This window comes from Cyprinus carpio, chromosome A24 (genome assembly GCF_018340385.1).
Source record: "Cyprinus carpio isolate SPL01 chromosome A24, ASM1834038v1, whole genome shotgun sequence".
NCBI classification, from domain to species: Eukaryota; Metazoa; Chordata; class Actinopteri; order Cypriniformes; family Cyprinidae; genus Cyprinus; species Cyprinus carpio.
This window is the reverse complement of record NC_056595.1, coordinates 12,114,077-12,136,667: the sequence shown is the minus strand read 5'-3', so window position 1 is coordinate 12,136,667 and position 22,591 is coordinate 12,114,077. Positions and strand designations below refer to the sequence as shown.

Here is a 22,591-nt window from a genome sequence, read left to right as displayed (position 1 = left end):
AACGAAACCTTTTGGTCTGAGGATTCTTTTGCTCATTTTGCATAATGAACCAAGAGTGTTCAAGAAAAAATCATAATGACTTATTTTTTTCTTTCTATCGCAGATATTGGCCATCATATCCATTCTGTTCATCATTCTTTCAACTGTTGCACTTTCCCTGAACACCTTGCCTGAACTCCAAGTGACAGACGAATTTGGCCAAGCCAATGACAATCCTCAACTCGCTCACGTTGAAGCTGTTTGTATTGCATGGTTTACAATGGAGTATGTCCTGCGCTTCCTGTCATCACCAAACAAGTGGAAATTCTTCAAAGGGCCACTAAATGTCATTGACTTATTAGCTATATTACCCTACTACGTCACTATTTTTTTGACTGAGTCGAACAGAAGTGTGCTGCAGTTCCAGAACGTGAGGAGGGTGGTGCAGATATTCCGCATCATGAGAATATTGAGGATTCTGAAGTTGGCAAGACATTCAACAGGACTGCAGTCTCTTGGATTCACCCTCAGGCGCAGCTACAATGAGCTTGGCTTACTCATTTTGTTCTTAGCCATGGGAATCATGATATTCTCAAGTTTGGTCTTCTTTGCAGAGAAGGATGAGGATGCAACCAAATTTACCAGCATCCCAGCTTCGTTTTGGTGGGCTACAATCACCATGACTACAGTGGGCTATGGAGATATTTACCCACAGACTCTGCTTGGCAAAATAGTCGGAGGACTTTGCTGCATTGCTGGTGTGCTGGTCATTGCCTTACCCATCCCTATTATTGTGAATAACTTCTCAGAGTTCTACAAGGAGCAGAAACGACAGGAAAAAGCCATCAAGAGAAGAGAGGCCTTAGAACGAGCCAAGAGAAATGGCAGTATTGTTTCAATGAACCTGAAAGATGCCTTTGCACGAAGTATGGAGCTAATGGATGTCGCCGTGGACAAAAGTGATGATAAACAGCCAATGGACAACCACCTTTCTCCGAGCCGGTGGGGTGTTCCACAACGCACATCCTCGGACATCAGCCTCAGATCCTTTGACAAGAAGTTTCCTGAGTGTGGCCCAGACGGCTCACGGGAATATGTCAGAACGCCAAGTCCACAGCATCTGAACGCTCAGAAACTGGAGGAAATGTATAACCAGATGACAAGGACACAGTCCTTCTCGGATCTCAACACAATCGACAGCACACAACCTGCAGCTGTGTCAAACCACAAGGTAGAGTTGGAGATGAAGGAAGTCCCGACGGCCACCGAACACCAACCCAAGGAAAGAGCAGTCACCGATATCAGGAGCATATCGAGCGTCGACAGCTTTGCAAGCTGCACCGCTGAATTTGGACAGGGTGAGAAGGCATCCACCACTTCTTATACAACAGAGCAAGATCAGCAAAGGCAACCAAAAGTACCTCCGCACCTTCATCTCGGCCAGCTGACACCCTTTGACATGAGTCCGGAGGAGAACTCTGAGACTCTCAACCAAGACATTGACAAGCGACCGGATGGTGAGAACTTCAACGAGGTTATAGAAAACATCAGAAGCTCCATTCGAGGCATAAATCCAATGAAGACAAAGAGCCTCAAAGTCAACTTCATAGAAACGCCAGAGGACGCTCCTCTAACACCGCCCAACACATCTTCTCCACAGGATATCAACAACAGTCTTCTGGAAGATGACTCACCGGAGGGAGAGTGCTCTCCTCTCTGTTCGGATTCGGAAATGCTGGGAAGTATCCCAGTGAAAGGCTTGGTTCTTTCTCCAAAGATGCTAGCTGGTGGATACCATCCCGGGGAGACGGTGCTGCTTCTGGGGAACCTGGAGGAACAGGATTACCATGAGGAACAGAACCCAATGGAAGTGGCTTCTGCAGCCATCTCCTCACCCAAATTAGCAGCACAGAACTGCACTCAAGTGGTAGTTGGTGGTAATGGAAAGGAAAAGCCAGACTCTAACCAAAGTGAACACAAGGTAGAGAACCACATGTTTACGCCAGAGATCCATCTAATGCCGGGGGATGGCAATCACTCGCCATCTTGCGAAACCGGTATGTGACTGTGACTTGACATTCATAGAGAGTGGAGCGCACTGGTGGAGAAAAGGGCACGCAGATGTGGTCTGAAAGATAATTTTGCATGGCATGAGAAGTCCCTTGTAATTGTGTCATTGTCAATAATGCAAATGAGACTGCAGTTTCTTGCAGACAAGACCTGGAGGATGTGGGTGCAAACGAGAAGCTTGTTTAGAATGTATTTTACCAACAATGAGGACACTGTAGACCTACCTGTACATTTTACCTTTTCACTTGTTATATTATTTTATAGAGACAGTCAGAACCGTAGGGGGCCAGATCTACAAGAGCATGCATATTAACAAAACTGTTTTACGGTGCTTAGTTTGCTGAGAGCACTCCACGGTAAATATAGAGACTACAGCAATGACAATGCACATAGCCACAGAGGGCATAGTAGATGTCAAAAGGGTTTACGTTAGCCTTTTTTCTGTTTTAAAGAGGGAATTTTCATCAAAGACTGTGAAAAGTGAGCTGCAAAGTAGCGACGTATTGAAACATATCATGACTTTCTGTAGAAATGCAATGTGTACCTAATGTAGTTGTGTTTGTGTTAAGATCTAGGAATTGTCTATAATGTCACATATTTGTTTTGGGTTTTTATTTTCTTTTATTATTATTATTATTATTTTAATATCAGGTTTGGTACTCAAATTAGCAGCATCAAAATCTCAAATTAATGACCAGATGAATTGCACCACTTTTTTTCTTAATATCAGAGATGCATATACACCTGTAGTTCCCAAATGAGAATAGCAATCGGACAATATACAATAGCTGTAAATTGTATATTGAATGTTATGCATCGCGATATGCCTGGATAAAATTAAGAGGTCAACTTTCAAAAAATTATGTTTTAGGTTTAAACATATATCGTACAAACACATGGGTACAGCAGGTATGTATGTCTTAACTTATCTTTACATACTTAAATATTCAATAGCAAAGCAAACAGTCAATAAAAAAAAAAAAAAAAAGTCTACATAGTGGTGTTAGTATAATTTAACCATCAAATAAGTAGTTCTGGTCATTAAAACCTACATATTCACATATTTCCTTTTTAAAACTCAAAAACCCTGTCCTCTTAGTAATGCTATTGTCAAAAGGACCAAAACACAAACTACGTTTTCATTTACACACACACACACATCAAACTTAATCTTTTTTTTTTTTCATTTGAAAAGAGTACAGTAGTGTAAATGCCACTACAGTTTTAATTTTTCACATGAGTTGTTTCATTATTATTCATATTTCACCATATCTGTATCATTCAGATGCCTGACCTTTGAGTCATTTCTTAACAAACTCACATGTGTCTGGTTTTACTGAGTATTCAAGAATATTTTGTTCTCTTTTGAGTTATGTATTATCATCTGGCTGACATGTTTTTCCTGTCACATGAGAGAATATCCATTTTATGTTGCCTTTATTCCAAGATTGCTGGAAATATATATGTATATCACTTGCTTTGGCATGGCGGTTGGCTGATTGTTCAAAATGTACATTGTGTTTGGAGAAATCACACAATCTGAATGGGCTGATTTAGGATTGTGAAAAAGACGAGGACGAGGAACTCAAGACTTCAGCTGGCTCTTGCAGTTACACTATGGTGGAAAGTGCAATACAGCATACTGCAATCTATGCAGGCCAAGAATTGTGGCACTTTATTTACAGTCTAATGGATTTGTAAGTGTACAGGCACAGACTTCAATTGTATTTTTCAGATGATATATCTTTAATATTTGAAATATCAGTGTTACCACTCGAAGATTTGACATTTTAAAAATACTTTGTGGCTGTCAGAATCACTCTGGTTATACTCTTCAAATAAGATTCTTCTGACAAATCAGACCAGGAGAGTCTTTTATAAAAGTCTACAAACAGGTTCATTTGAAATATGAAAAACAAACTCTTTAAATGATTTAATGGGCTCATAAAAAGTATTTTATGTTTTATTAATTAATGCTGACAGTGGTTCTATTTTTTCTAAACCAAAATTCTGCACGAACACAATTTCCTGCCATATGGTGGTTGAAATGACACGTGCCTGCTCATAAACATTTATGAGAAGGCTATAAATCAGTTGGCTTTGTTCATATAGCACTGTACAGAAAATTATACTTTTTATAGGGGAAAAATCAGGTCTTTAAGTAATAGATATGCGTAATATTAAGTTCTCAGGTTTTCTACGACACTAATCTTCTGATATGGTGGATGTCTATGTTTTCTTCATTTAAAGTACACATCGTCTTGTTTCTTTTGTTGTCGTTGTTTTTAAAAGAATGTCTCACATGCCTGTATCTGTTATGACAGACTGTTGAATAATGGCCCATCTCATGCATTCCCACAGGATGGTAAGCTTCCATTCTGTGTGTTATATGCCTCATATACAGTGGCCCCCAAAAATATTTGGACGAAATGTATATTTTTTACAAAATATCAAACTAAGTTGAATGTATTTTAAAGATATATAGCACAAGCACATTTTTAAAGCAAAACATTTTACAAAAAAAAAAAGTCAAATTGGGACAGATGGTTTTGGACACTTTCTGGTTGTCAAATATCAATGTAAAGTATAAACTGGTAGGAAAAAGTATTCAAAAATTACTCAGTTATTTGAAAAATGAAGAAAAGTACAGTTAGTTTAAAAAAAAAAAAAGCATTTTGCAGATGCTACTTAGTGTGATATTTTGTATCAAATTTAAGTGTCCAAATATTATATGGCGACACCGTATATAAATATTGAGGGTTCAAGTCATCAATGAATGAAGTTTTGTAACCAATTTTGTGCATGGCTAGCACTCCCTGTAGGCACCTCTGTTATGGTAAATGAATTAATTTGTTTTTAGAATGAAATATTTATTCAGCATGTTAAAGCTGCTACAATTTCCTCAATACTGCATACACAGCAACAACTGTTTAAAAGGAATAATTCAACAAAAAATGAAAATTCTGTCATCATTAATTCACCTCCATACCTGTATGACTTACTTTCTTCTGTGGAACATAGTTGATATTTTGTCTATACCATGAAAGTCAATGGAGTTCAATGTTGTCTCGCACTAACATTATTTAAAATATATAAACATAAAATATGATGAGGAAATGATGACAGGCTTTTCATTTTTAAGTGAACTATGCCTTTAAGTGATGCCAAAATTAAAATGCTTATATGAAATGTCTCATGTCTTATAAGTGCTTGCATATGCTCAAAAATACAATTTAAGAGCCCTGACCATTTGAACAGCTCATAAGATAAGTTATTTATAACTGGTAGCCCAAATATTGTTTTTTTTTTATTTATTTTTTATTGTCATCATCAGACTCTCAAGTGCATTGTGGCATTCAAAATGACAGTTTCAAATATTGCACAAATGAAAGATTCTCACCATTTAGCACCTGTTGAATAAAGGCTAATGAGTGGGGCTCAAAGTCGATACTGTTAAACTCTTGTTTTCTTCATCACTCACACCAGGCAATCAACTGCTTTTTTATCTGTAGCATGTCATCATACGACTACAGAAGCATCTCCCATCAGCCATTATGGGAGCAGTAGATGCAAAGGGATTTGTGTCTGTGTGACTTTGCTCATTTTTAAGTGGTAAAATTAACATCAGATGGACTGTGAACATGCATTTCTCATCACATGATCGTTTGTGATATATATCGTCATGGCAAGCGTGTGGTTTTATTTTTTTGTTTGAAAGCGAGGTTAAATATGAATGTGTCATCCATGTATCATAGCCTGTTCTCCCATGCATCCTTGCTACATTGTATTTCTTCCTCTCATGTCTTCTGCCTCTTTTCTGTTTTTGTTTGTTTAAACGATGTTTATCTTGTATCTTAATGTCTTTAGACACCTTTAAGCTGCAGACTGTTTCTGCACATATCAGCATCTTTGAATGCATGTAGTAATCTGTACAATTATGTGATCACAAAACACTTTGACATGGTACATGTATGTAAACATTTCTGTAAAATAAACCACATTGTCTATGTTAAGTCTACTATCATATGCAGGATAATAAATAAATGTGTAAATAACTCACTTGTGTTCTGCAGCTTCTATCTCTCGTCTTTATTAAAGCCTTACATCTTCATAGTACACAACTGCTAGGATTTAAAATAAAACTGCAAAAATTACTTTCAAAACAAGAAGTAAGAATTGAAGAAGAGAAGAAGTAAATCAAAGTTTTCACAAAAATATTAAGCAGCACAACTTTTTTTCAGCATTGATCGTAATAAGAAATGTTTCTTGAGCACCAAATAAGAATATTAAAAAGATTTCTGAAAGATCATGTAACACTGAAGACTGGACGTATAGCTGCTGAAAATTCAGCTTTGCACCACAGAAATAAATTACATTTTAAAATGTATTAAAATGGGGGGGGGATATAATAATATTTAATGATATTACTTTTTTATTGTATTTCTGATAAAAAAAAAGCAGCCATAGTGAAAAAAATACACTTCTTTTAAAAACTCTTACAGACCCCAAGTTTATGGTAGTTTACTCTTTAAATATCTATTTTGTCCTTACACTTGGATGTATTTCCTGTTGAGTGTAGAGAAAACAAGAGATAATAAACATGTTTACATGATTAGCCTGTAATCAAACTTAATATCTTGTGAGGTTTCACAGCCTGAGACAAAATGATTTGGCAAAAATATGGCAATATTTGGCTAAAAATGGCAAAAATGTTTTCATTGTTCAACTGTTTTATAGATACAAAATTAAATCTTAATATAAAATAATATTATATAATACAATGCAATATGTTCTAAACATCATTTAACCTTATTGCCTTAAAGAAGTTTTGAAGCAATGTTATGCTGAGTACCTTGCTCTGTATATTTTGTGAAAATGCATTTAACATCTTTTAGCAAAATCTAACAAAATGTGGCAGAATAACATAAGTGAATTCCACACACAGCTGCACAACTTTGGTTTTCATCCTTATCTGAGCAAATTCCATCCTTCATCTAATGCTAGGGTTCACTATAGCAAACGTGTTCATTGAACTAGTGTGACACCTAGTGTTAGTTTAGTTGCCACACAGATTTTCTCTCAGTATTTGAGAGAGTGAATAGGAAAAATTTGAGCCTCATTTATAAATACTTAAAAGAGAATCCCTCTGAGAATCCCACCTATCTCTCAAATGGACCATTGACATTCCTGAGATTGTAGATAGCGTGTCAATGGTGGTAATGCACTTACAAGCATTGTTGCCAACTTAGCAATTTTGTTGCTAAATTTAACAACTTTTCAGACTACCCTAGCAACTTTTTCTTCCAAAAGCACCTAGCAACATATTTAGCTAATTAAAAGATTTATTTAGTAACTTTTAGCAACTATTGATAAGTGACTCGAATGATAAAAAGGCACAATTTACCATTCAAATTACAAAAAAAGGGAAAACCAAAGATGTCTAGCAGTACACACATCACAGGAATTAAGTTAGCTGCTATTTGCAATTGTTTAATTTAATAGTAATAATAATAATTGAATACTGTTATTGTTCATTTATGAGACACTTTGTTAGCAGCTTGTACCTGCGATTGTTGATGAGTTAGCTACTAACTCATCAATTATCGCAGGTTGTTTTTCAAAAAAACTTCACCACCTAACTGTTAGTACACTGTAAGAAAAATATGTAGAAAGATGGAAAAGGTGCCAGTAATTTTCCAGGATATTATCCATTATCCGTTGTAACCCTGTAACCCGAAAACACAAAATAAAATAGGTAATTAAAAATGTAGGCACAAAAAAAAAAAAAAAACCTGTGGAAAAATCAATACAGAAAATTCCTTCATATTAACATAGTAGATTGTGTACTATTTTTTACAGACTTTTCTTAGAGTCTAGCATACTAACTACTAACACACTGCTTAAAAGTATAATTGTTCAGAATTTGTAGTTTTACTTGTTTACAAGAAAAAAAAAAAAAAAACTTAAATTGTAATCATTCAAAAATGTGTACAATTTCGATAATTCAATGTATTTAAAAATAGTTCTTTATATTTCGATATTATATTATGCATTTATATTGTTACGAAATAATCTAATTAACATATATAAAATATGTTTTTGCTGAGATTTGACACAATTTTGCGTCGTGATTACGTAATGACGTCATCCCACAATGACATCACACATCATTTAGCAACTTTAAGTAACAAATCAATTCCTTTAGCAACTTCCCCTGAAAATTAGTTGGCAACACTGCTTATAAGTCTGCGATATAAGTAAAGAAAGAAGAAGAGGAAGACGCATCACGCCCAGGCTGAGGAAGAAGACAGTTCAGAAATTGCGATGAAAATCAGAGGTAAAAAATGATAGAAATACTGTTCAGTTCCTTGCACAGACTGATCGTTTTGTGTCTTTACACATCAATGTATCATCACAAGCTGAAGGGTTTAACTTGGTTTTGTTTGTGTATGTTTTATGATTCCCATCCACTTACATTATATGACTGACAGACTGCAATGGTTTGAGTTCTACTGAAGAAACAAAGTCATCTACATATTGGATACCCTGGGGGTAAGCAGATAAACATCAAATTTTCATTTTTGAGGTAAACTAATAAACATCAAATTTTCATTTTTGAGGTAAACTATCCCTTTAAGACATAAAGACAAATGTAAACGAAAGATTCAGTGACCGTTCCGTCAGCTAATTCATCATGTCTTGTGTTGTGTTGTGGATTTCAGATGTCCGTTATAATCACGTTGCTTGAACCACTCCCTTGATGTCAGCGCTGCCAATTTTAGGAGTCATTAACGGAAATGTCTGATTAAGACTTGCATGCTAAGATGAGTTGATCAGACGCTACTGATTGTTCAAGATTGAAAGTGATGGATGTTTCACATTGTAGAGTTTGAGGGTTCAGTCATTGAAAATGCTGTTTTCATTGTGTGCCAAGTCTGTCGCTGTGTGTGAGAATAGGAAATTCACAGTTGGCAAAGGAAACCCTGCGGTGGCTGGAAAAAGAGACTGAGATACCAGCAGTGTGTATTTACCTAATACAGTTTAACATACCTTTTCATGCAGTGTGAAAAATTAACATCATTTTTGCATCTGTCTTAACAGAAACTACAAGGAAAGCTGACAATCATTGTGAGTAAGAAGGATGCATACGATCAGCTCCTGATGAACTTCACTTTCAACCAGCTTTTAGAGAACATTGACATGTTCCTCAACACATTCAGCCAGGAACGTTCCTCTGTTTTCTTACCGGAAGTATGGGGCTTTTTTTGTCATGCTTACCAAAAAACTAATCCACCTTACATTTAACTCTGATTTGTTTTGCTGCATCCTGTGGGAAAGTCCTAATGGGCTACATTGACTGTGGTTTCGATGTGCTTAATGTATATACTGGGAATTTGCCTAATGATCTCTTAGAATTGTGGTGTTTTCCTGAGGGTGTGGAAATGGTGCAATAATAAACCAAATAAAGGCTCTTAAGAACAAATTTGCCTGCCACTAATGGTTTACTTTGACTGTGATTTATAGACTGTGTGTTTTGCTGCTTATTACCAGAATTGCTATAAAGTACTTCCTTTTTTGTTGTTGTTTGTTTTGGGCAGCTTTAAAAGTGGTTCGAGCTCCTCATGAGAGATCAGAGAAAACCTCAGGATGGAAGTGAATGGACTCCATCCAGCCTAGAGACAAACAAACCAACCGAGTAAAACCATCTCTCACAACTTCAAAATTTGAAACCGCAGTTGGCTGCTATTAAAATTAATTAATATTTTATTTATTAGGTTCGGGTCATTTATAAATTTAATAAACCGCTTTTTCTTAAGTAAACTCTTAAATTGTAGACCCTTTTTTTGTGAATGTTTTTTATTTAATATGCATTTTAGCTATATAAAATAGTTTGAATACAAATAAAATGCTTATTTGGTGTTGATGTTTCCACACAGCAATGAGGTGCAGGAGGATCCACTGGTGTTAAATATCAGGTGAGAGATGGTGGCAAACACTTTCAAGCTACTTCCACACGAAGCCATAGCTTTCCCTATCCAATCTTTTTTTTTTTTTTTTTTTTTTTTTCGTCTCAAGTAATATCTGTGTCCACACGAAACCACAAAACCGACAAAAAACGATGTAGTATACATGCCAGACCATCATGTGGCACTGTAATAAATTTATTAATTTGTGTTAATGTTAGTTAATAATAAAAAGACAATCGTTCAGTGTTTGTTCATGTTTTTGTTTCTGTTACGTGACATAGCGGTGTCTGACTAGCTGAACACACCATAAACACAGAAAACATACGGACTAACTGTCCAGACGAAAACGCAAGGGCGGCGTTTTCAAATTTATCCTATTTGCGACCCAGTTTAAAAAAATATCGGTTTTACTCTCCCAAAACACCGGATCCGTGTGGACGAAACACCTTTACGATACAAAAATTTATGCGTATACAGCTAAACACGTCTCCGTGTGGATGGGGCCTCAATATAAGAATATAAACAGTCCCCGTAATGACTAACACCTGACACTAATCATCAGTGATTAATAATTCTTAAGTGAAGCTGGCCTCAAATGCATAACCTTATTTTCTATCTCATATGACTTGATTTAGTTGTCTTTATTCAAATTGTTTTAATAAATGAAAACAAATTTATTAAATTGAAGTAATTATGTCTCTCTCACAGACCCAAAAGGAAACTTCTTTCAAAACAAATTCATGACCTATGGAAACCTGAAACTGCCAAGAAACAGCAAACCACACGCAAGAGAACCTCCATTTGCAGTACGTTCTCAGTGACAAGTCAACTGAGGGTGGGTGAGTTACTCTGAAGATGGACATTTTCAGTGTGTGTGTGTGTGTGTGTGTGTGTGTGTGTGTGTGTGTACAAGCATTTGAACGCATAATAACAGCACCAATGTCTTTCCTTTCAGAAATGGACTGCAGAAGAAGATAGGAAGCTGAAAGCAGGTGTGAGGAAGTATGGGGAGGGCAAATGGAGAATGATCCTGAATGACTTTGAGTTTGACAACCGAACTGGTGTTCAATCTTAAAGACCGATGGAGAATCCTGAAGAAAATAGGGGAAGACTATTGAGCAGCTGGCGGTTTCTGCTTTTAGTATTTAAAGATCTTTAGAATTTACAGTTTTAGTATTTAAGGTGTACTGATGTCAGACACTTTTTGAAGATATATTCCTGATAGTGTGTCAGAGGTAGCATTTTTTTTTTTTTTGTTTTTTTTTACATAATCCGTTTCAAGGAATTGAACTGAAAGTTATATTGTTATGCAGGTAATTTCACAAAATAAGTTTGGAATTCAGGAACGCCATTTTGTAAATTAAAAGTAAACTATTTAGCAGAAATATTGCTGCTGAAAAAAAAAACTAAAAAGATTTCAGTTGCTGTTTGTTAGACCTGACAAACTTTTTTCCACTAGGGGTTGCAAGTGAGTCAAATGTGAGCTTTTTTTTGTTCTTTAACTTGGTTCTTGGAGATCTTTCACAGAAAAAAAAAGTTTGAAACAATACAACTGTAAAAACTAAAGAGCTTTTAATAAATATATGTAAGTTTATTAGGTTTAACCCTTTGAGATATTTTCGAGGGGGGTCCCAAAAACAACATAACATAATCAAAACATAATAACAACAAAACAGATTAATAATACATCTATAAACACCACCAAACAACAAAACACTAACATTAATTAGAAGATAACACTACAAAATTGAAATAATAACAAATATAAAACTAAATATACTTATCAGTGAATCCAATCAAATATAAACAAAAAAATATATATAAAGAAACAGTAACATCTTCAGTGATAACCTACAGACCAAAACAAAATATAATAAAGTTTGCTTAAACATCTTAAATGATGCAATAGTTCGAATATCTGCAGGTAAATTATTCCAGTCTATTGAGTCTTTAAACACAAAAGCTCTTTTACCAATGTTATCCAAGAGCCAATCTTGCAAATATTTAAAATCAAACCGAAGAGACAACTGAATTAATAAAATATCAGAATTTGTTACATATATGACAATGTCATCAGCATAAAGTTGAACATTACAATTATTGAAAATGAATGATAATTGACATAAATAGAAAACAGAAGGGGTCTCAATATTGAACCACCTCTTCATTGACCAAAAAAATCTGATTTATTCCCATTTGGTTTTCTGTTATGCAAGTATGAATTAAACCACATAATTGCATTTTAAGAAAGACCAATAGCATGAAGTTTATCTAAATGTAAGAATCGATCAACTAAATCAGCAGCAGCAGCTGAAAACACATCATTTGTGAACTTAAGCAATGCAGTGGTTGTAGAATCATTGGATCTAAAGTCGGATTGAAATGGTGATAAAATATTAATATATGTAATTTGAAAGTTTATATATTAATTTTTCAAAAAAAAAATGTAGAGATAATAGATAAAGGTCTGTAATTACTGAAATCAAGTACATCACCTCATCACAAATTATAGGAAATACTTTTTTATAGTAATTAGATTTTGCATTTCTTACATGTCTTATTTCTCAATTGCCTATACTTCCTTATCAGCATTACTTCTTGTCATATATTTTTTTCTTTATCAGATGACTTATCCAACCAATTGTTAAAATCACTGGGTAAAATTATTTAATTTTTACCAAAAATAGAATTAATGGTGGATATCAAGCAATTAAATGACTCCACTGGTGAAGATGGTGGACTATATAACTTCCAAAAGTTATACATTTATTTGAATGAAGAATTATCTTAACAAAAATACATTCACAATATAAAGGGTCAAATGAAGGTATAATCAACTCAGATACAAGACCAGTAGAAACATATATAGCCACACCTCCACCCCTACAGAGTTCTGGCATGAAACTCTAGATGGCGCAGTCCGACAGGTCTAACTCAGTCTGACCTAATGACATCATCACATGGTACAGCTGATTGGTTCTCTCCTGTATCGGTAGCCAATGAGCTCGCTACTCAACATTCAAATATATGACTAGTGCTTGCCGTAGCAGTTTCAGCTTGCTTCAGAAACCCTCCACCTTCCCCAGCTCCACCTGTATAGATCAGCTACGAGGTGATTCATGTATGCTATATGAGGGTTATTTCATGTATGTTATATTTGCAGCAGCTATAATAGTATGTGAAAGTATGATGGGGTTTTTTGTGACATATGTAATGGGATATATTGTTAATTGATGTATTTTATCAAGGGGGTTGAAGAAGCATCTTATGTTTAAATGAAAATGAAGCTATGCACTTGTGGACAGGAGCAGTGCTGTAGTCTCTGCACTTTCCTCCATGTTCCTCTGCAGCGAGGGCTTCCCACCGCCTGCCAGTGTAGAAGCTCATCCCTGCCAAGAAAATAAAATTCTAAAAACATATTTCAGATCAAAAAACCTTAATTTAAAAAAAGAAATGATTATTAAGCAATCTACAAAAAAAAAAAAATCAAAATCAATGAATACAAAAAAAAAAATACAAATAAAAACAAAAAAAAAACAAAAAAGAAATTAAAAAAATTAAAAAAATATATTTTCAACCCAGTTTTAATTTGAAATCTGTTGGTTTTGATAAAAATCAAGCCTGTAGTTGAAGAAACAAGTACTACATTAAGATTGCTAGCACTAGAAATCCTAAAGGTCAGAGGTCATCCATTAACAATGGTGCTGAGAGCCACAGATTAATACGGCACAGGAAGTCCATAAGAGCCTTTTGCAAAATGTCTCATGAATTCTGTAGATGTTTCAGCATGAAAACATACTCTGACCTCACAATGAACTCACAAGATGATGTTCTGCATCAGAAAGAGGTCCTCTAAACAACACTGTGGCACTATGGCTACACTACCTCTCAGCTAGGTTGCCGTCTCCTTGGCAACTCCGACTGCGGTTGTTCATCGCCGGAGGTTGGCAGGCCACACAGACACTGTAGCCTTCCCTCAAGTACTGCATCCAGCGCGTGTAGGGTCTGTTCTCCACCATGCACTGCGGTGTCAGAGACTCCATCTTGAACTCCATACAGAAACTGTGGAGCACATGCCATCATCAAGTGACTTAAAAGTTTCCTTTGTGTTCATTTTGAGAAAAACTTATGAGAAATAGTCACATTGTGATGTTAGCACTGTTCCAATTCACAATTACAGAACACAAAGTCACAATTATGAGTTGTCACATTTACAAGATATAAAATTGCAATTACAAGAAATAAAGTTAAATATAAAAAATTGTGGCAGTCCGTCTTTGTGGCTTAAAGTAATGAACTATTTGCTGAAATGAGTAAACAGGCTTCTTATCACGAACAGTGTCTTTGTGCTTGTTTAATCTATGGTGATACATACCCAGCATCCATTGGGGCCCCATACAAATCATGTGTTCTGCCTTTGCTGTACTCCATTGTTGTTATGAATGCTGCTCCTGGAATTAATCCAACACAGTCCCTGTTTGAGTTCCACCTATAAACATCTTAGTGATCAATTTTAGACCATCAAGTAAAAAAAATCCCTTGTTTTTTTATTGAAGCACTGTGTTTTTCAGCTCAAAATGTGTTTTAATCTCTGCCTGTGTAAGCAAGAAGGCAGGACATAAAAAGCAATACTAAAAAAGAAGTATACTTAATTGTATTGAATATGTACTTGTGTACTTCAAATCTTACAAAGTATATTTTGTAAAAATCTGCTTGCAGATAGTATAATATTAACATGATAAAAAGAGAGTACACTTTCATGTTTTTAACACAATTTAATGTAATTGTCAAAAAAAAAATAATATAATATATATAAACTCGTTTTAAATCATTGTGTTAATAATATTTTGTCATGTTTTAAATAAGTTATATTTAAACTCGTTTTAAATCATTGTGTTAATAATATTTTGTCATGTTTTAAATAAGTACACTTATTTTGATGTGTTTACTAACCTACCTACTAAAGTACTTGATATATTAACTGTACTGTGTTTTTTTTTCAAATATGTACTGTATAAATTGCAACTTCATCATTACAACAAATGTGTTATTACAAGTGTATACATACAATTTGAATAGAAATTACTTTAAAGTATATTTTAGTTGTATAAATGTTTGTCAGTACATTCGGAAGCATACTTTACAAAGACAATGGAAGTAATTATGAAATTACATTGAAAGATGTACGTAAGTCCTATTTAAGTGGGTCAAAAAAAAACTTAAGTTCAACAAACTGCATTTATTATAAATGCAAACTATAATACATTTTCATTTAATTGTAAATAACATGCAATTAAATGTCTGAAACATAACATTCAGTTTGCACTTAAATATATTATTTTTAAATATATTATTCTGTAATAAGTACTGCCTGTTTCGCAAGGGCTCTTAATATATATATATATATATATATATATATATATATATATATATATATATATATATATATATATATATATATATAAATGTATTGTCTATGGAAAACTTTTTAATGATTACACTATTGAACATCTGTTGTGCATTTGGGCCTAAAATATAGCCTATGTTGACTCAGATTCATACCTTGCACAGAAGTGCAAAACTGTCCCTGGCGGTCCTGATACTCCATGCATCCAGCCTGTTCCTCCAGCCTTGGACAGGCCTGTCCACTGTTTTGGGGCAGTCTCTCAACGCTGCGTCTCCGGACCCGGAATGAGGGCTGGCAGTGCTGAGCGCACCCACTCCAGTGACTCCACTCACTCACTACACACGGCTGAGCTACAAACACAACCCACAGGAGAGAAGTGGAACCAAGATCACCAGGTTTTTGACAGATCTACAGTATTCAGCTGTTCAAACCAGTGGGCCCTAGCAAACCTCCAAGGGATCCTTGATCCAAGATATGTCTTATTTTAATTAATTATCTCTCAACAACCGTTTTTTTTTTGTTTTTTTTTTTTTTTTTTTTTTTTTTTCACCAGTCTGGACAAATCTGGATATCTGAGGTGGTCTCGTTTTTAAAAAATGGGATTTCTATATTATATAATATAATACAATTAATATAATAAATATATAAATAAATACTATATAATAAAAAATTAAATTAAATAAATAAATAATAAAAAAAGCATTTTTATCCAGTAAATCACAAACAATTTATGTGGCCTGCAAATATTTTTGTAGACAGTGGAGGGCTTGGAATGAAAAAGGTTGAGAACTATTGGTATATAAATATTAATGTAATGTTTGTGTCATGTTGTGACATAGCAAACTTATTTGCATTATTAGTGCTGTAAAAAAAAATTTAAACGACTCAGGCCTACGACAGTTTTTGAATGGCACTGCATTAACAGTGAGTCAGTGTTGATTTGACAGCTCAGTGTAAGAACAGACACTGCCCAGACAGATCTGTATAGGATACATGACAGATGACAGAGCTGAATTTTTCTGTTTTGCTCAATATTTTTGCATTGGTACAGCATGAATGCTTTGATACTGACTGCTCTTGTATAAAAGAATGAAATATTGTCCTAAAATATAAATTCCTCCACATGCCAATAATCAGTTGATGTCTTGTGAAGTGAAAAGCTGCATGTTCATGAGAAACAAATCCATCATCAAGGCATTTCGACTTTAAAGGTGATGTTTTTTTTTTTTTTTTTTTTTTTTGACTACTAAAGCATTAAAACACCATAATATATTTGCAGATATTCAAGAAACATGCTAAGTTTACATACTTGTTTCTCTGAAAAATAATGCAACCAGCTATTCTATGTTGAAAATGTGTATTCTGTGTCGGAATGTCTGTTTTTGTTTCGTTCTGTGTGATTCCACCCTTTACAGTTTACCCAATAATATTTCGACAGCCTGGGTTGCCAGTTTGCAGAAAACCCAGCGTACTGCAGCCATACTGGTAGCGAGCAAAGGAACTGGATCAGAAATCACAGATTCTATCAGACCTAAAAATCCTCGGCATCCATCTAAAAAGCTCTATGACCACAGGCATCTTAAAACACGGATAACACGGTTTGTCACCTTCCATTGTCAGTTGAGCTTGTTCGTGTTTCGTGTCCTTAATCTGACAGCCCATGTGGGCATTGAGTCTGAGGAGGAGGGGACGGGAGAAACAATATTTTAAATTTAGACCGAAGTACCCATTTCAACCACTAGCTGTCTTTATTACATACTGCACCTTCAAACTATCGCTTCTGGCCAAAATACCAGTCCATAATCCATATGCTTCCTCTGGTGGAAAAGTCCATGCCACTGACATATTTGTTTAGAACTGTTTCCACTTCTAAACGGTGCTTGATCTGTGCATATTTCTCTTCTAATTCAGACAAGACAATGTTTTCAATGGAGAAAGCAATATTATGGATAGATGACACCATGAATTAATTTTTTTTTAATACAGACACACAGCTTTACACTTCACAGGGTTGTGTGAGGTACTTGATGATTATTGTGATGTTTTTATCTGTTGTTTGAACTCTCATTCTGATGGCACCCATTCACTGCAAATGATCCATTCATTCTCCAAATCTGCAAAGAAACAAACTCATCTGCATCTTGGATGACCTTTGGGTGAGTAAATTTAGTAAAACTAAATTTGAGTAAACTATTTCTTTGACTGAAAGTCATACATTAAATATTTGTAGTTTTAAAAATGCATTTGTCACATCATTGTAGCCTACTATTTAAATGAATTGCATTAATGTATAAAATCTATCATTTTAAATCTATACTATTTAAAATATGTACTGATGTTGTAGAAAAACCTATGTTTATGCCTAGTAATCAGGTTGTCATCTGCCGAAATATTACTGTACCACATACCTGGACACTCTGTTGGGTAGTCAAAGCAACAATCTTTAGTCTTTAAACACCTCTCATCACAATAACACATCCCATAGACACGGTCCATCCTCCAGTCTGTAGTGACACAGGTGAAATCTGTGCCTTCACAACACCTTCCTGAGCATCCCCCGTCAGCAAACTGGTACATCCCAAAAAGAGCGGCCACCACCAGAACGGCACTCTGATCCACTGACAACAACCCCATCATGTCCAAAAAAAAAAACTATGCACCCCCAAATAGTCTAAAATGAAAAAAATCTCTGTTACTGTCTTCGGTCCCTCTTGAAGTCAATGCCACTGGTCTCATTGCAGTCAAAATGCCACTGGTTCATCATTGCTGGGAGAATCCTTGTGAAATGAACCTGTGGCCACACAGCTCTTCTGTTTCCCAGAGAATAAATGCACTTACAGTTAACGAGTGGAGGACTCCTTGTGACTGGAAAAATAGGCATGTGTGCCACTACCAAACTTAAATTGTTGTATTTATGAACACACCTGGAATATGACACTTAGGTTGTTCTCGTTAAAGGCAAAATTAAGATTTTGGCAAAAGTGCTATTCTTTTTTCAAAAATCAAAGTATCAAAAAGTTATTGAATGTGTACCGTAAATGAAAGGTCTATATTAATTTTATTTTATTTATTTTATTATAAATATTTTACATAACAGGTTTTACTCAAAATTGGTATAAAATTAAAGCCTTGTGTCTAAATAAGATACCCAAAGTGAAGATTGATATGAAAGAAAAAGGTTTCTGTGAGAGAGGGCGTCATCCCAAACTGGCCACCCCCAGAACACTGGGAGCCTCAAAACTCCTGGTTGTTTAATGAATTTTTCCACCTAGATTTCTCTCTCTCTCTGTCAATTTTACTTCAATAAAACTCAAAATAACCACCCAAATATGGAATCCTGAGACTCAGACCTTTCCCCTGAAATGTTTGTTGCCAAAACATCAAAAAGACGTTAATGCCTTTTGTAATTATGACACTTGACACTGTGGCACTAAGGGGGAGGAGACCGCCATGAGATTTTAAGTACCATTTCCATGGTAACTGTCCGATTTCAAAATGGTTTTCACAGGATGAATCTTGGGCTTCTAAGCTTTCAAATGATATGTAATTTTATGATGATTACTAATTTATAGAGTGGACCAGAAAGAAAAGAGCTATTCTGTCTCAATCATATCAGACCAATTTAATGCACTTACAGTTAACTAAGGCAGAAAGAAAAGAGCTATTCTATTGCAATCAGAGGAGAGCAATTGAATGTCCACCCCTGATCTGTCTGTAAAATCTGTCTTGAGTGTCTCTGCCCTTGTTCCAGCACACAAAAGTGGACGATGTAGAGAAAAAGAGAGGTGGGGAAATGTTGTTTGAGTGAAGGGTGTATGAGAGCTCTACTCTCTCTCTCTCTCTCTCTGCTCTTTTGGCTGCTGTTCCCTGTTGTACAACATCAAACTGATCTCAGATCTGTGCCCAGGCTGTTTCCACCGGACAGCAGAGGCTTGTACGGCAGGGAAACAGTGGGAGGAATGTGAACATTTGGCCTTGCTCCAGTCTCCAGAGCCGGGGCAGTACACGGCCCTGTTGCTGTCACATCACCCTGCTTCTTCAAGTCCACAAAAGCATACAATACATGAGCGCATCCACCTCTGCTATGCAAACTCCCACAGAGAGCCTCCATGTTATGTTTGGTAATTAATTGTGGTATGTCTGCAAGGTTTCCAGAAATGTTATTAGGTGAGAGAATTAAGTTATTGAATCAGTTCTTATCAAATCAGTATACAACAATAACAGAATCAAAGTCAGGATCTGCGTGCAGGTTTATTACTGCAAAGTTCAAAGTCCACAGTTTGCAAAGTCAAACTGCAAGAAAAGTATAACTAGAAAGTTCAGACATTCAAAAATGCAAACGAGATGCATGGAATAGTTTGGAGGCTGTGTGTGTGTGTGTGTGTGTGTGTGTGTGTGTGTGTGTGTGTGTGTGTGTGTGTGTGTGTGTGTGTGTGTGTGTACAATTGTAGAGGTGTTCTGAGTGGTTGTCAGCACATTGCTTGGGTGTTTTAATGGTTGCTAGGGTGTTATGATATAATTTGATGTGCAATAAAGTGGCAAACATCACACAAGGCATGAAAGTGTGGATGTTGAGAGCATGTTTTTTGTCTATGCTTGGCTGAGACTGCTGTCCCTCCACAGGGAGCTCAGCCTAATCATGAGAGGAATGAAGGGCTGCTCATGCACAGAGAGCAGGATCAAGGCAAAGACGGGATATTAGTGAGAATTAACCTCTAGGAGATCTGTTGTGACTGTCGGCAGCTTTGATTGTTCACTGCAACAAAGGAGCAGATTCAAGCAAGAGTAACACTCTTTAACATCATCATCAGACAACAGGAAATGACATCACTTCTCAGTAGAAATTGCTGCAAATTGGAACTGTTCATAAACACATAAAAACACATTTGTGTGTTTATCTAGCATCAGTCATCTATTTTATTATAACATGCAGTTGAGAAAACATTGAGAATTAATTTCCTTTCAGTGCAGGTTTCCTTTTAGATATGTTGAAAGTGCAGCAAAAGTATTTTTGCATCAAAACCACTGTATTTATGTGGCTGATTTCCCTGCTGTCCCTTGAAACATACGTTTAAGAGTCTGAAAAACAGGTTTGAATGGACTTTCCACATTAATCGTGATTAACTGCATTGTATGCACTGTGTGTGTAAGGGTGGTTAGTGTTTATGGTGTATAAGTGCAGGAGAGTTATGTGGGGTCATGTCAGTGTTATGCATACCACAGCCCCCTGAGAAAACCATCCTGGATACAAACTGCCAATCTGGATACCAAACCAATGCAAATACACACTCAATTAAACTAGCCATATAGCACTTGTGCCAGAGCATCCCTAAGTATGACGATCCATTTACAAAGATTTTACCCATGCTAATATACTGTTTATAGCTGTTTATACATTTTCATCTGCACTGATGTTTAAAAGTTACTGTTATTTAAAAGACGACTCACTAAGGTTACATTTATTTGAATAAAAATACAGCAAAAACAGTAATTTTGTGAAATATTGTTACAATTTAAACTTTTCGATTTGAATATATTTATTTTAATATATGTATATGTATTATTATAAAATATGTATTTTATTCCTGTGTTGGAAAAGCTAAATTTTCAGATGTGATGCTCAAGTAATGTTTCTTATTATCTATAATTGTTGAAATCAGTTGTGCTGCTTAATGTTTTTGTGGAAATTATTAATTAATTACTAAATTAATAATATTGTTGTTACTTAATGAATATTAAATCATCCTTTTGAGAATTTTTTTTTTTTTTTTTTTTTTTTCAAAAAATTCTTACTGACCCCAAACTGTAGTGTACATCTTATACAGTGTAAATATAATAAAATATTAACAAGGATATAATAAATATGTTTTATCCAAAACAATGTAATAAGCTTTTATATTGTCAATGTACTAAACTCAAAACTTTTTGGTGAATATTTGCTTTTTGCAGTGTATCTTTTCTCCATATTATAGTAATGTTAGACTTATTAACGCAAAAATAATGCAATTCATTTTAATTCCAATTTATTTCTATAGTGTTTTGTAATAAATATCAGTCTTTTCAAAACGCATCTCTCTCAAGTTTCCACAGCATTTTATCATGATCTCTACAGACTACTTATGTTCTTAAACTGTATATCACCAACTGTGTATCTCTTCTTTTAATGTGATGTTATAGTATTTATAATGAATGAGCATTTGTTCAGGTTTTCAGAACTTCCTCTTCACTCAGTTTCCATCTGTTACAGTCTGATGGCTTGTTGATAGAGTGACTCAACTCTTGGTTATGCAGAGAGCATCCATGCAGACAGCCGTTTCTGTTTGTCTAAGGTGCAGGTGTGCTCTCATTGTTGACACTGGACAGAACAGAGAGTCTGTTTGTCATGCACATCTGAACCAGAGTGCACAGAGAGAGAGAGAGAGAGAGAGGAAAACTGTACTCTGACAGAATGATGTTTGTCATAAAGATTTCAGAACAACATTGGTTCAGCAATTTTTAAAGACATATCAGTGGACCAGTGACCCTGATTGAAATTTAATTCTATTTATTTTAAACTCAGGATTAAATGTGACTCACATCCTATTTTACTAATGAAATACAATATAATTCTGAGTAAAACATGATATTCAAAACTGAGTAAAAAATGTAGGACCAGGAAAAGTGTTGATTTTATCTGCCATGAACTGTTTGAACTGTAGCCTCTGTATGACAGGTGGTTGAAGGGGAAGGGTTGAAAAACAAGAGGATGTGGTGATGTAAAAACCAGAATTGAAAGTCATTTCGGAAGCAGAGCAAGTTATTACATTTTGATGAAAGAAGACCACCTTTTTTCTTTGGAAAAACATGCGCCAGTGAATCCTCCACAATAAGTCTTAAGAAAGTAAAAAGTAAAGGTCAGTTTTGATTTGTTGACTTTAAAAAAGAAAAAAAGTGTTTTAGTTTGACATTTTATATGTTTCACTAATCTATCTGAGAAACAGATACTAAAGCAACTCTAAAAGGTCTCTTATGTTTTATACTGGAGATATTAATGTCACTTGATATCAAAGTCATTCTTTGAACTGGACTTGTGTTGTTCGTTCTAAAACTTCCAATTAACCAAACCCCAAAAATCTCTCCAAAAATCTGCCCCTTTATATTTGGATTATTCTGCTTTTATTATTTTTCT

General features: G+C 35.1%; 2 protein-coding genes and 1 pseudogene across 3 annotated transcripts in view; 2 read left to right on the top strand and 1 right to left on the bottom strand.

The window, feature by feature from the left end:
- Positions 1-4,684, top strand: part of LOC109051053 (potassium voltage-gated channel subfamily B member 2-like) — a 96,599-nt gene extending 91,915 nt beyond the window's left edge. For both annotated transcript variants that reach the window (XM_042714213.1, XM_042714214.1), the window contains exon 3: positions 104-4,684. In XM_042714213.1, the coding sequence (XP_042570147.1) occupies positions 104-2,044 (1,941 nt within the window). In that variant the 3' untranslated portion in view covers positions 2,045-4,684. The remainder of the gene's footprint in view (positions 1-103) is intronic.
- Positions 4,685-5,562: 878 nt separating this feature from the next.
- LOC122135463 lies at positions 5,563-11,134 on the top strand (annotated as a pseudogene).
- A 1,925-nt stretch (positions 11,135-13,059) lies between these two features.
- On the bottom strand, positions 13,060-18,156 carry LOC109049501 (somatomedin-B and thrombospondin type-1 domain-containing protein-like). The gene is made up of 5 exons (XM_019067183.2): positions 17,832-18,156; positions 15,579-15,773; positions 14,392-14,467; positions 13,902-14,078; positions 13,060-13,405 (listed from the first exon to the last, which is right to left on the bottom strand). Exons 1-5 carry the CDS (start codon positions 18,058-18,060, stop codon positions 13,288-13,290), a joined length of 795 nt encoding a protein of 264 aa, XP_018922728.1. The 5' UTR covers positions 18,061-18,156; the 3' UTR covers positions 13,060-13,287.
- Positions 18,157-22,591: the final 4,435 nt, after the last annotated feature.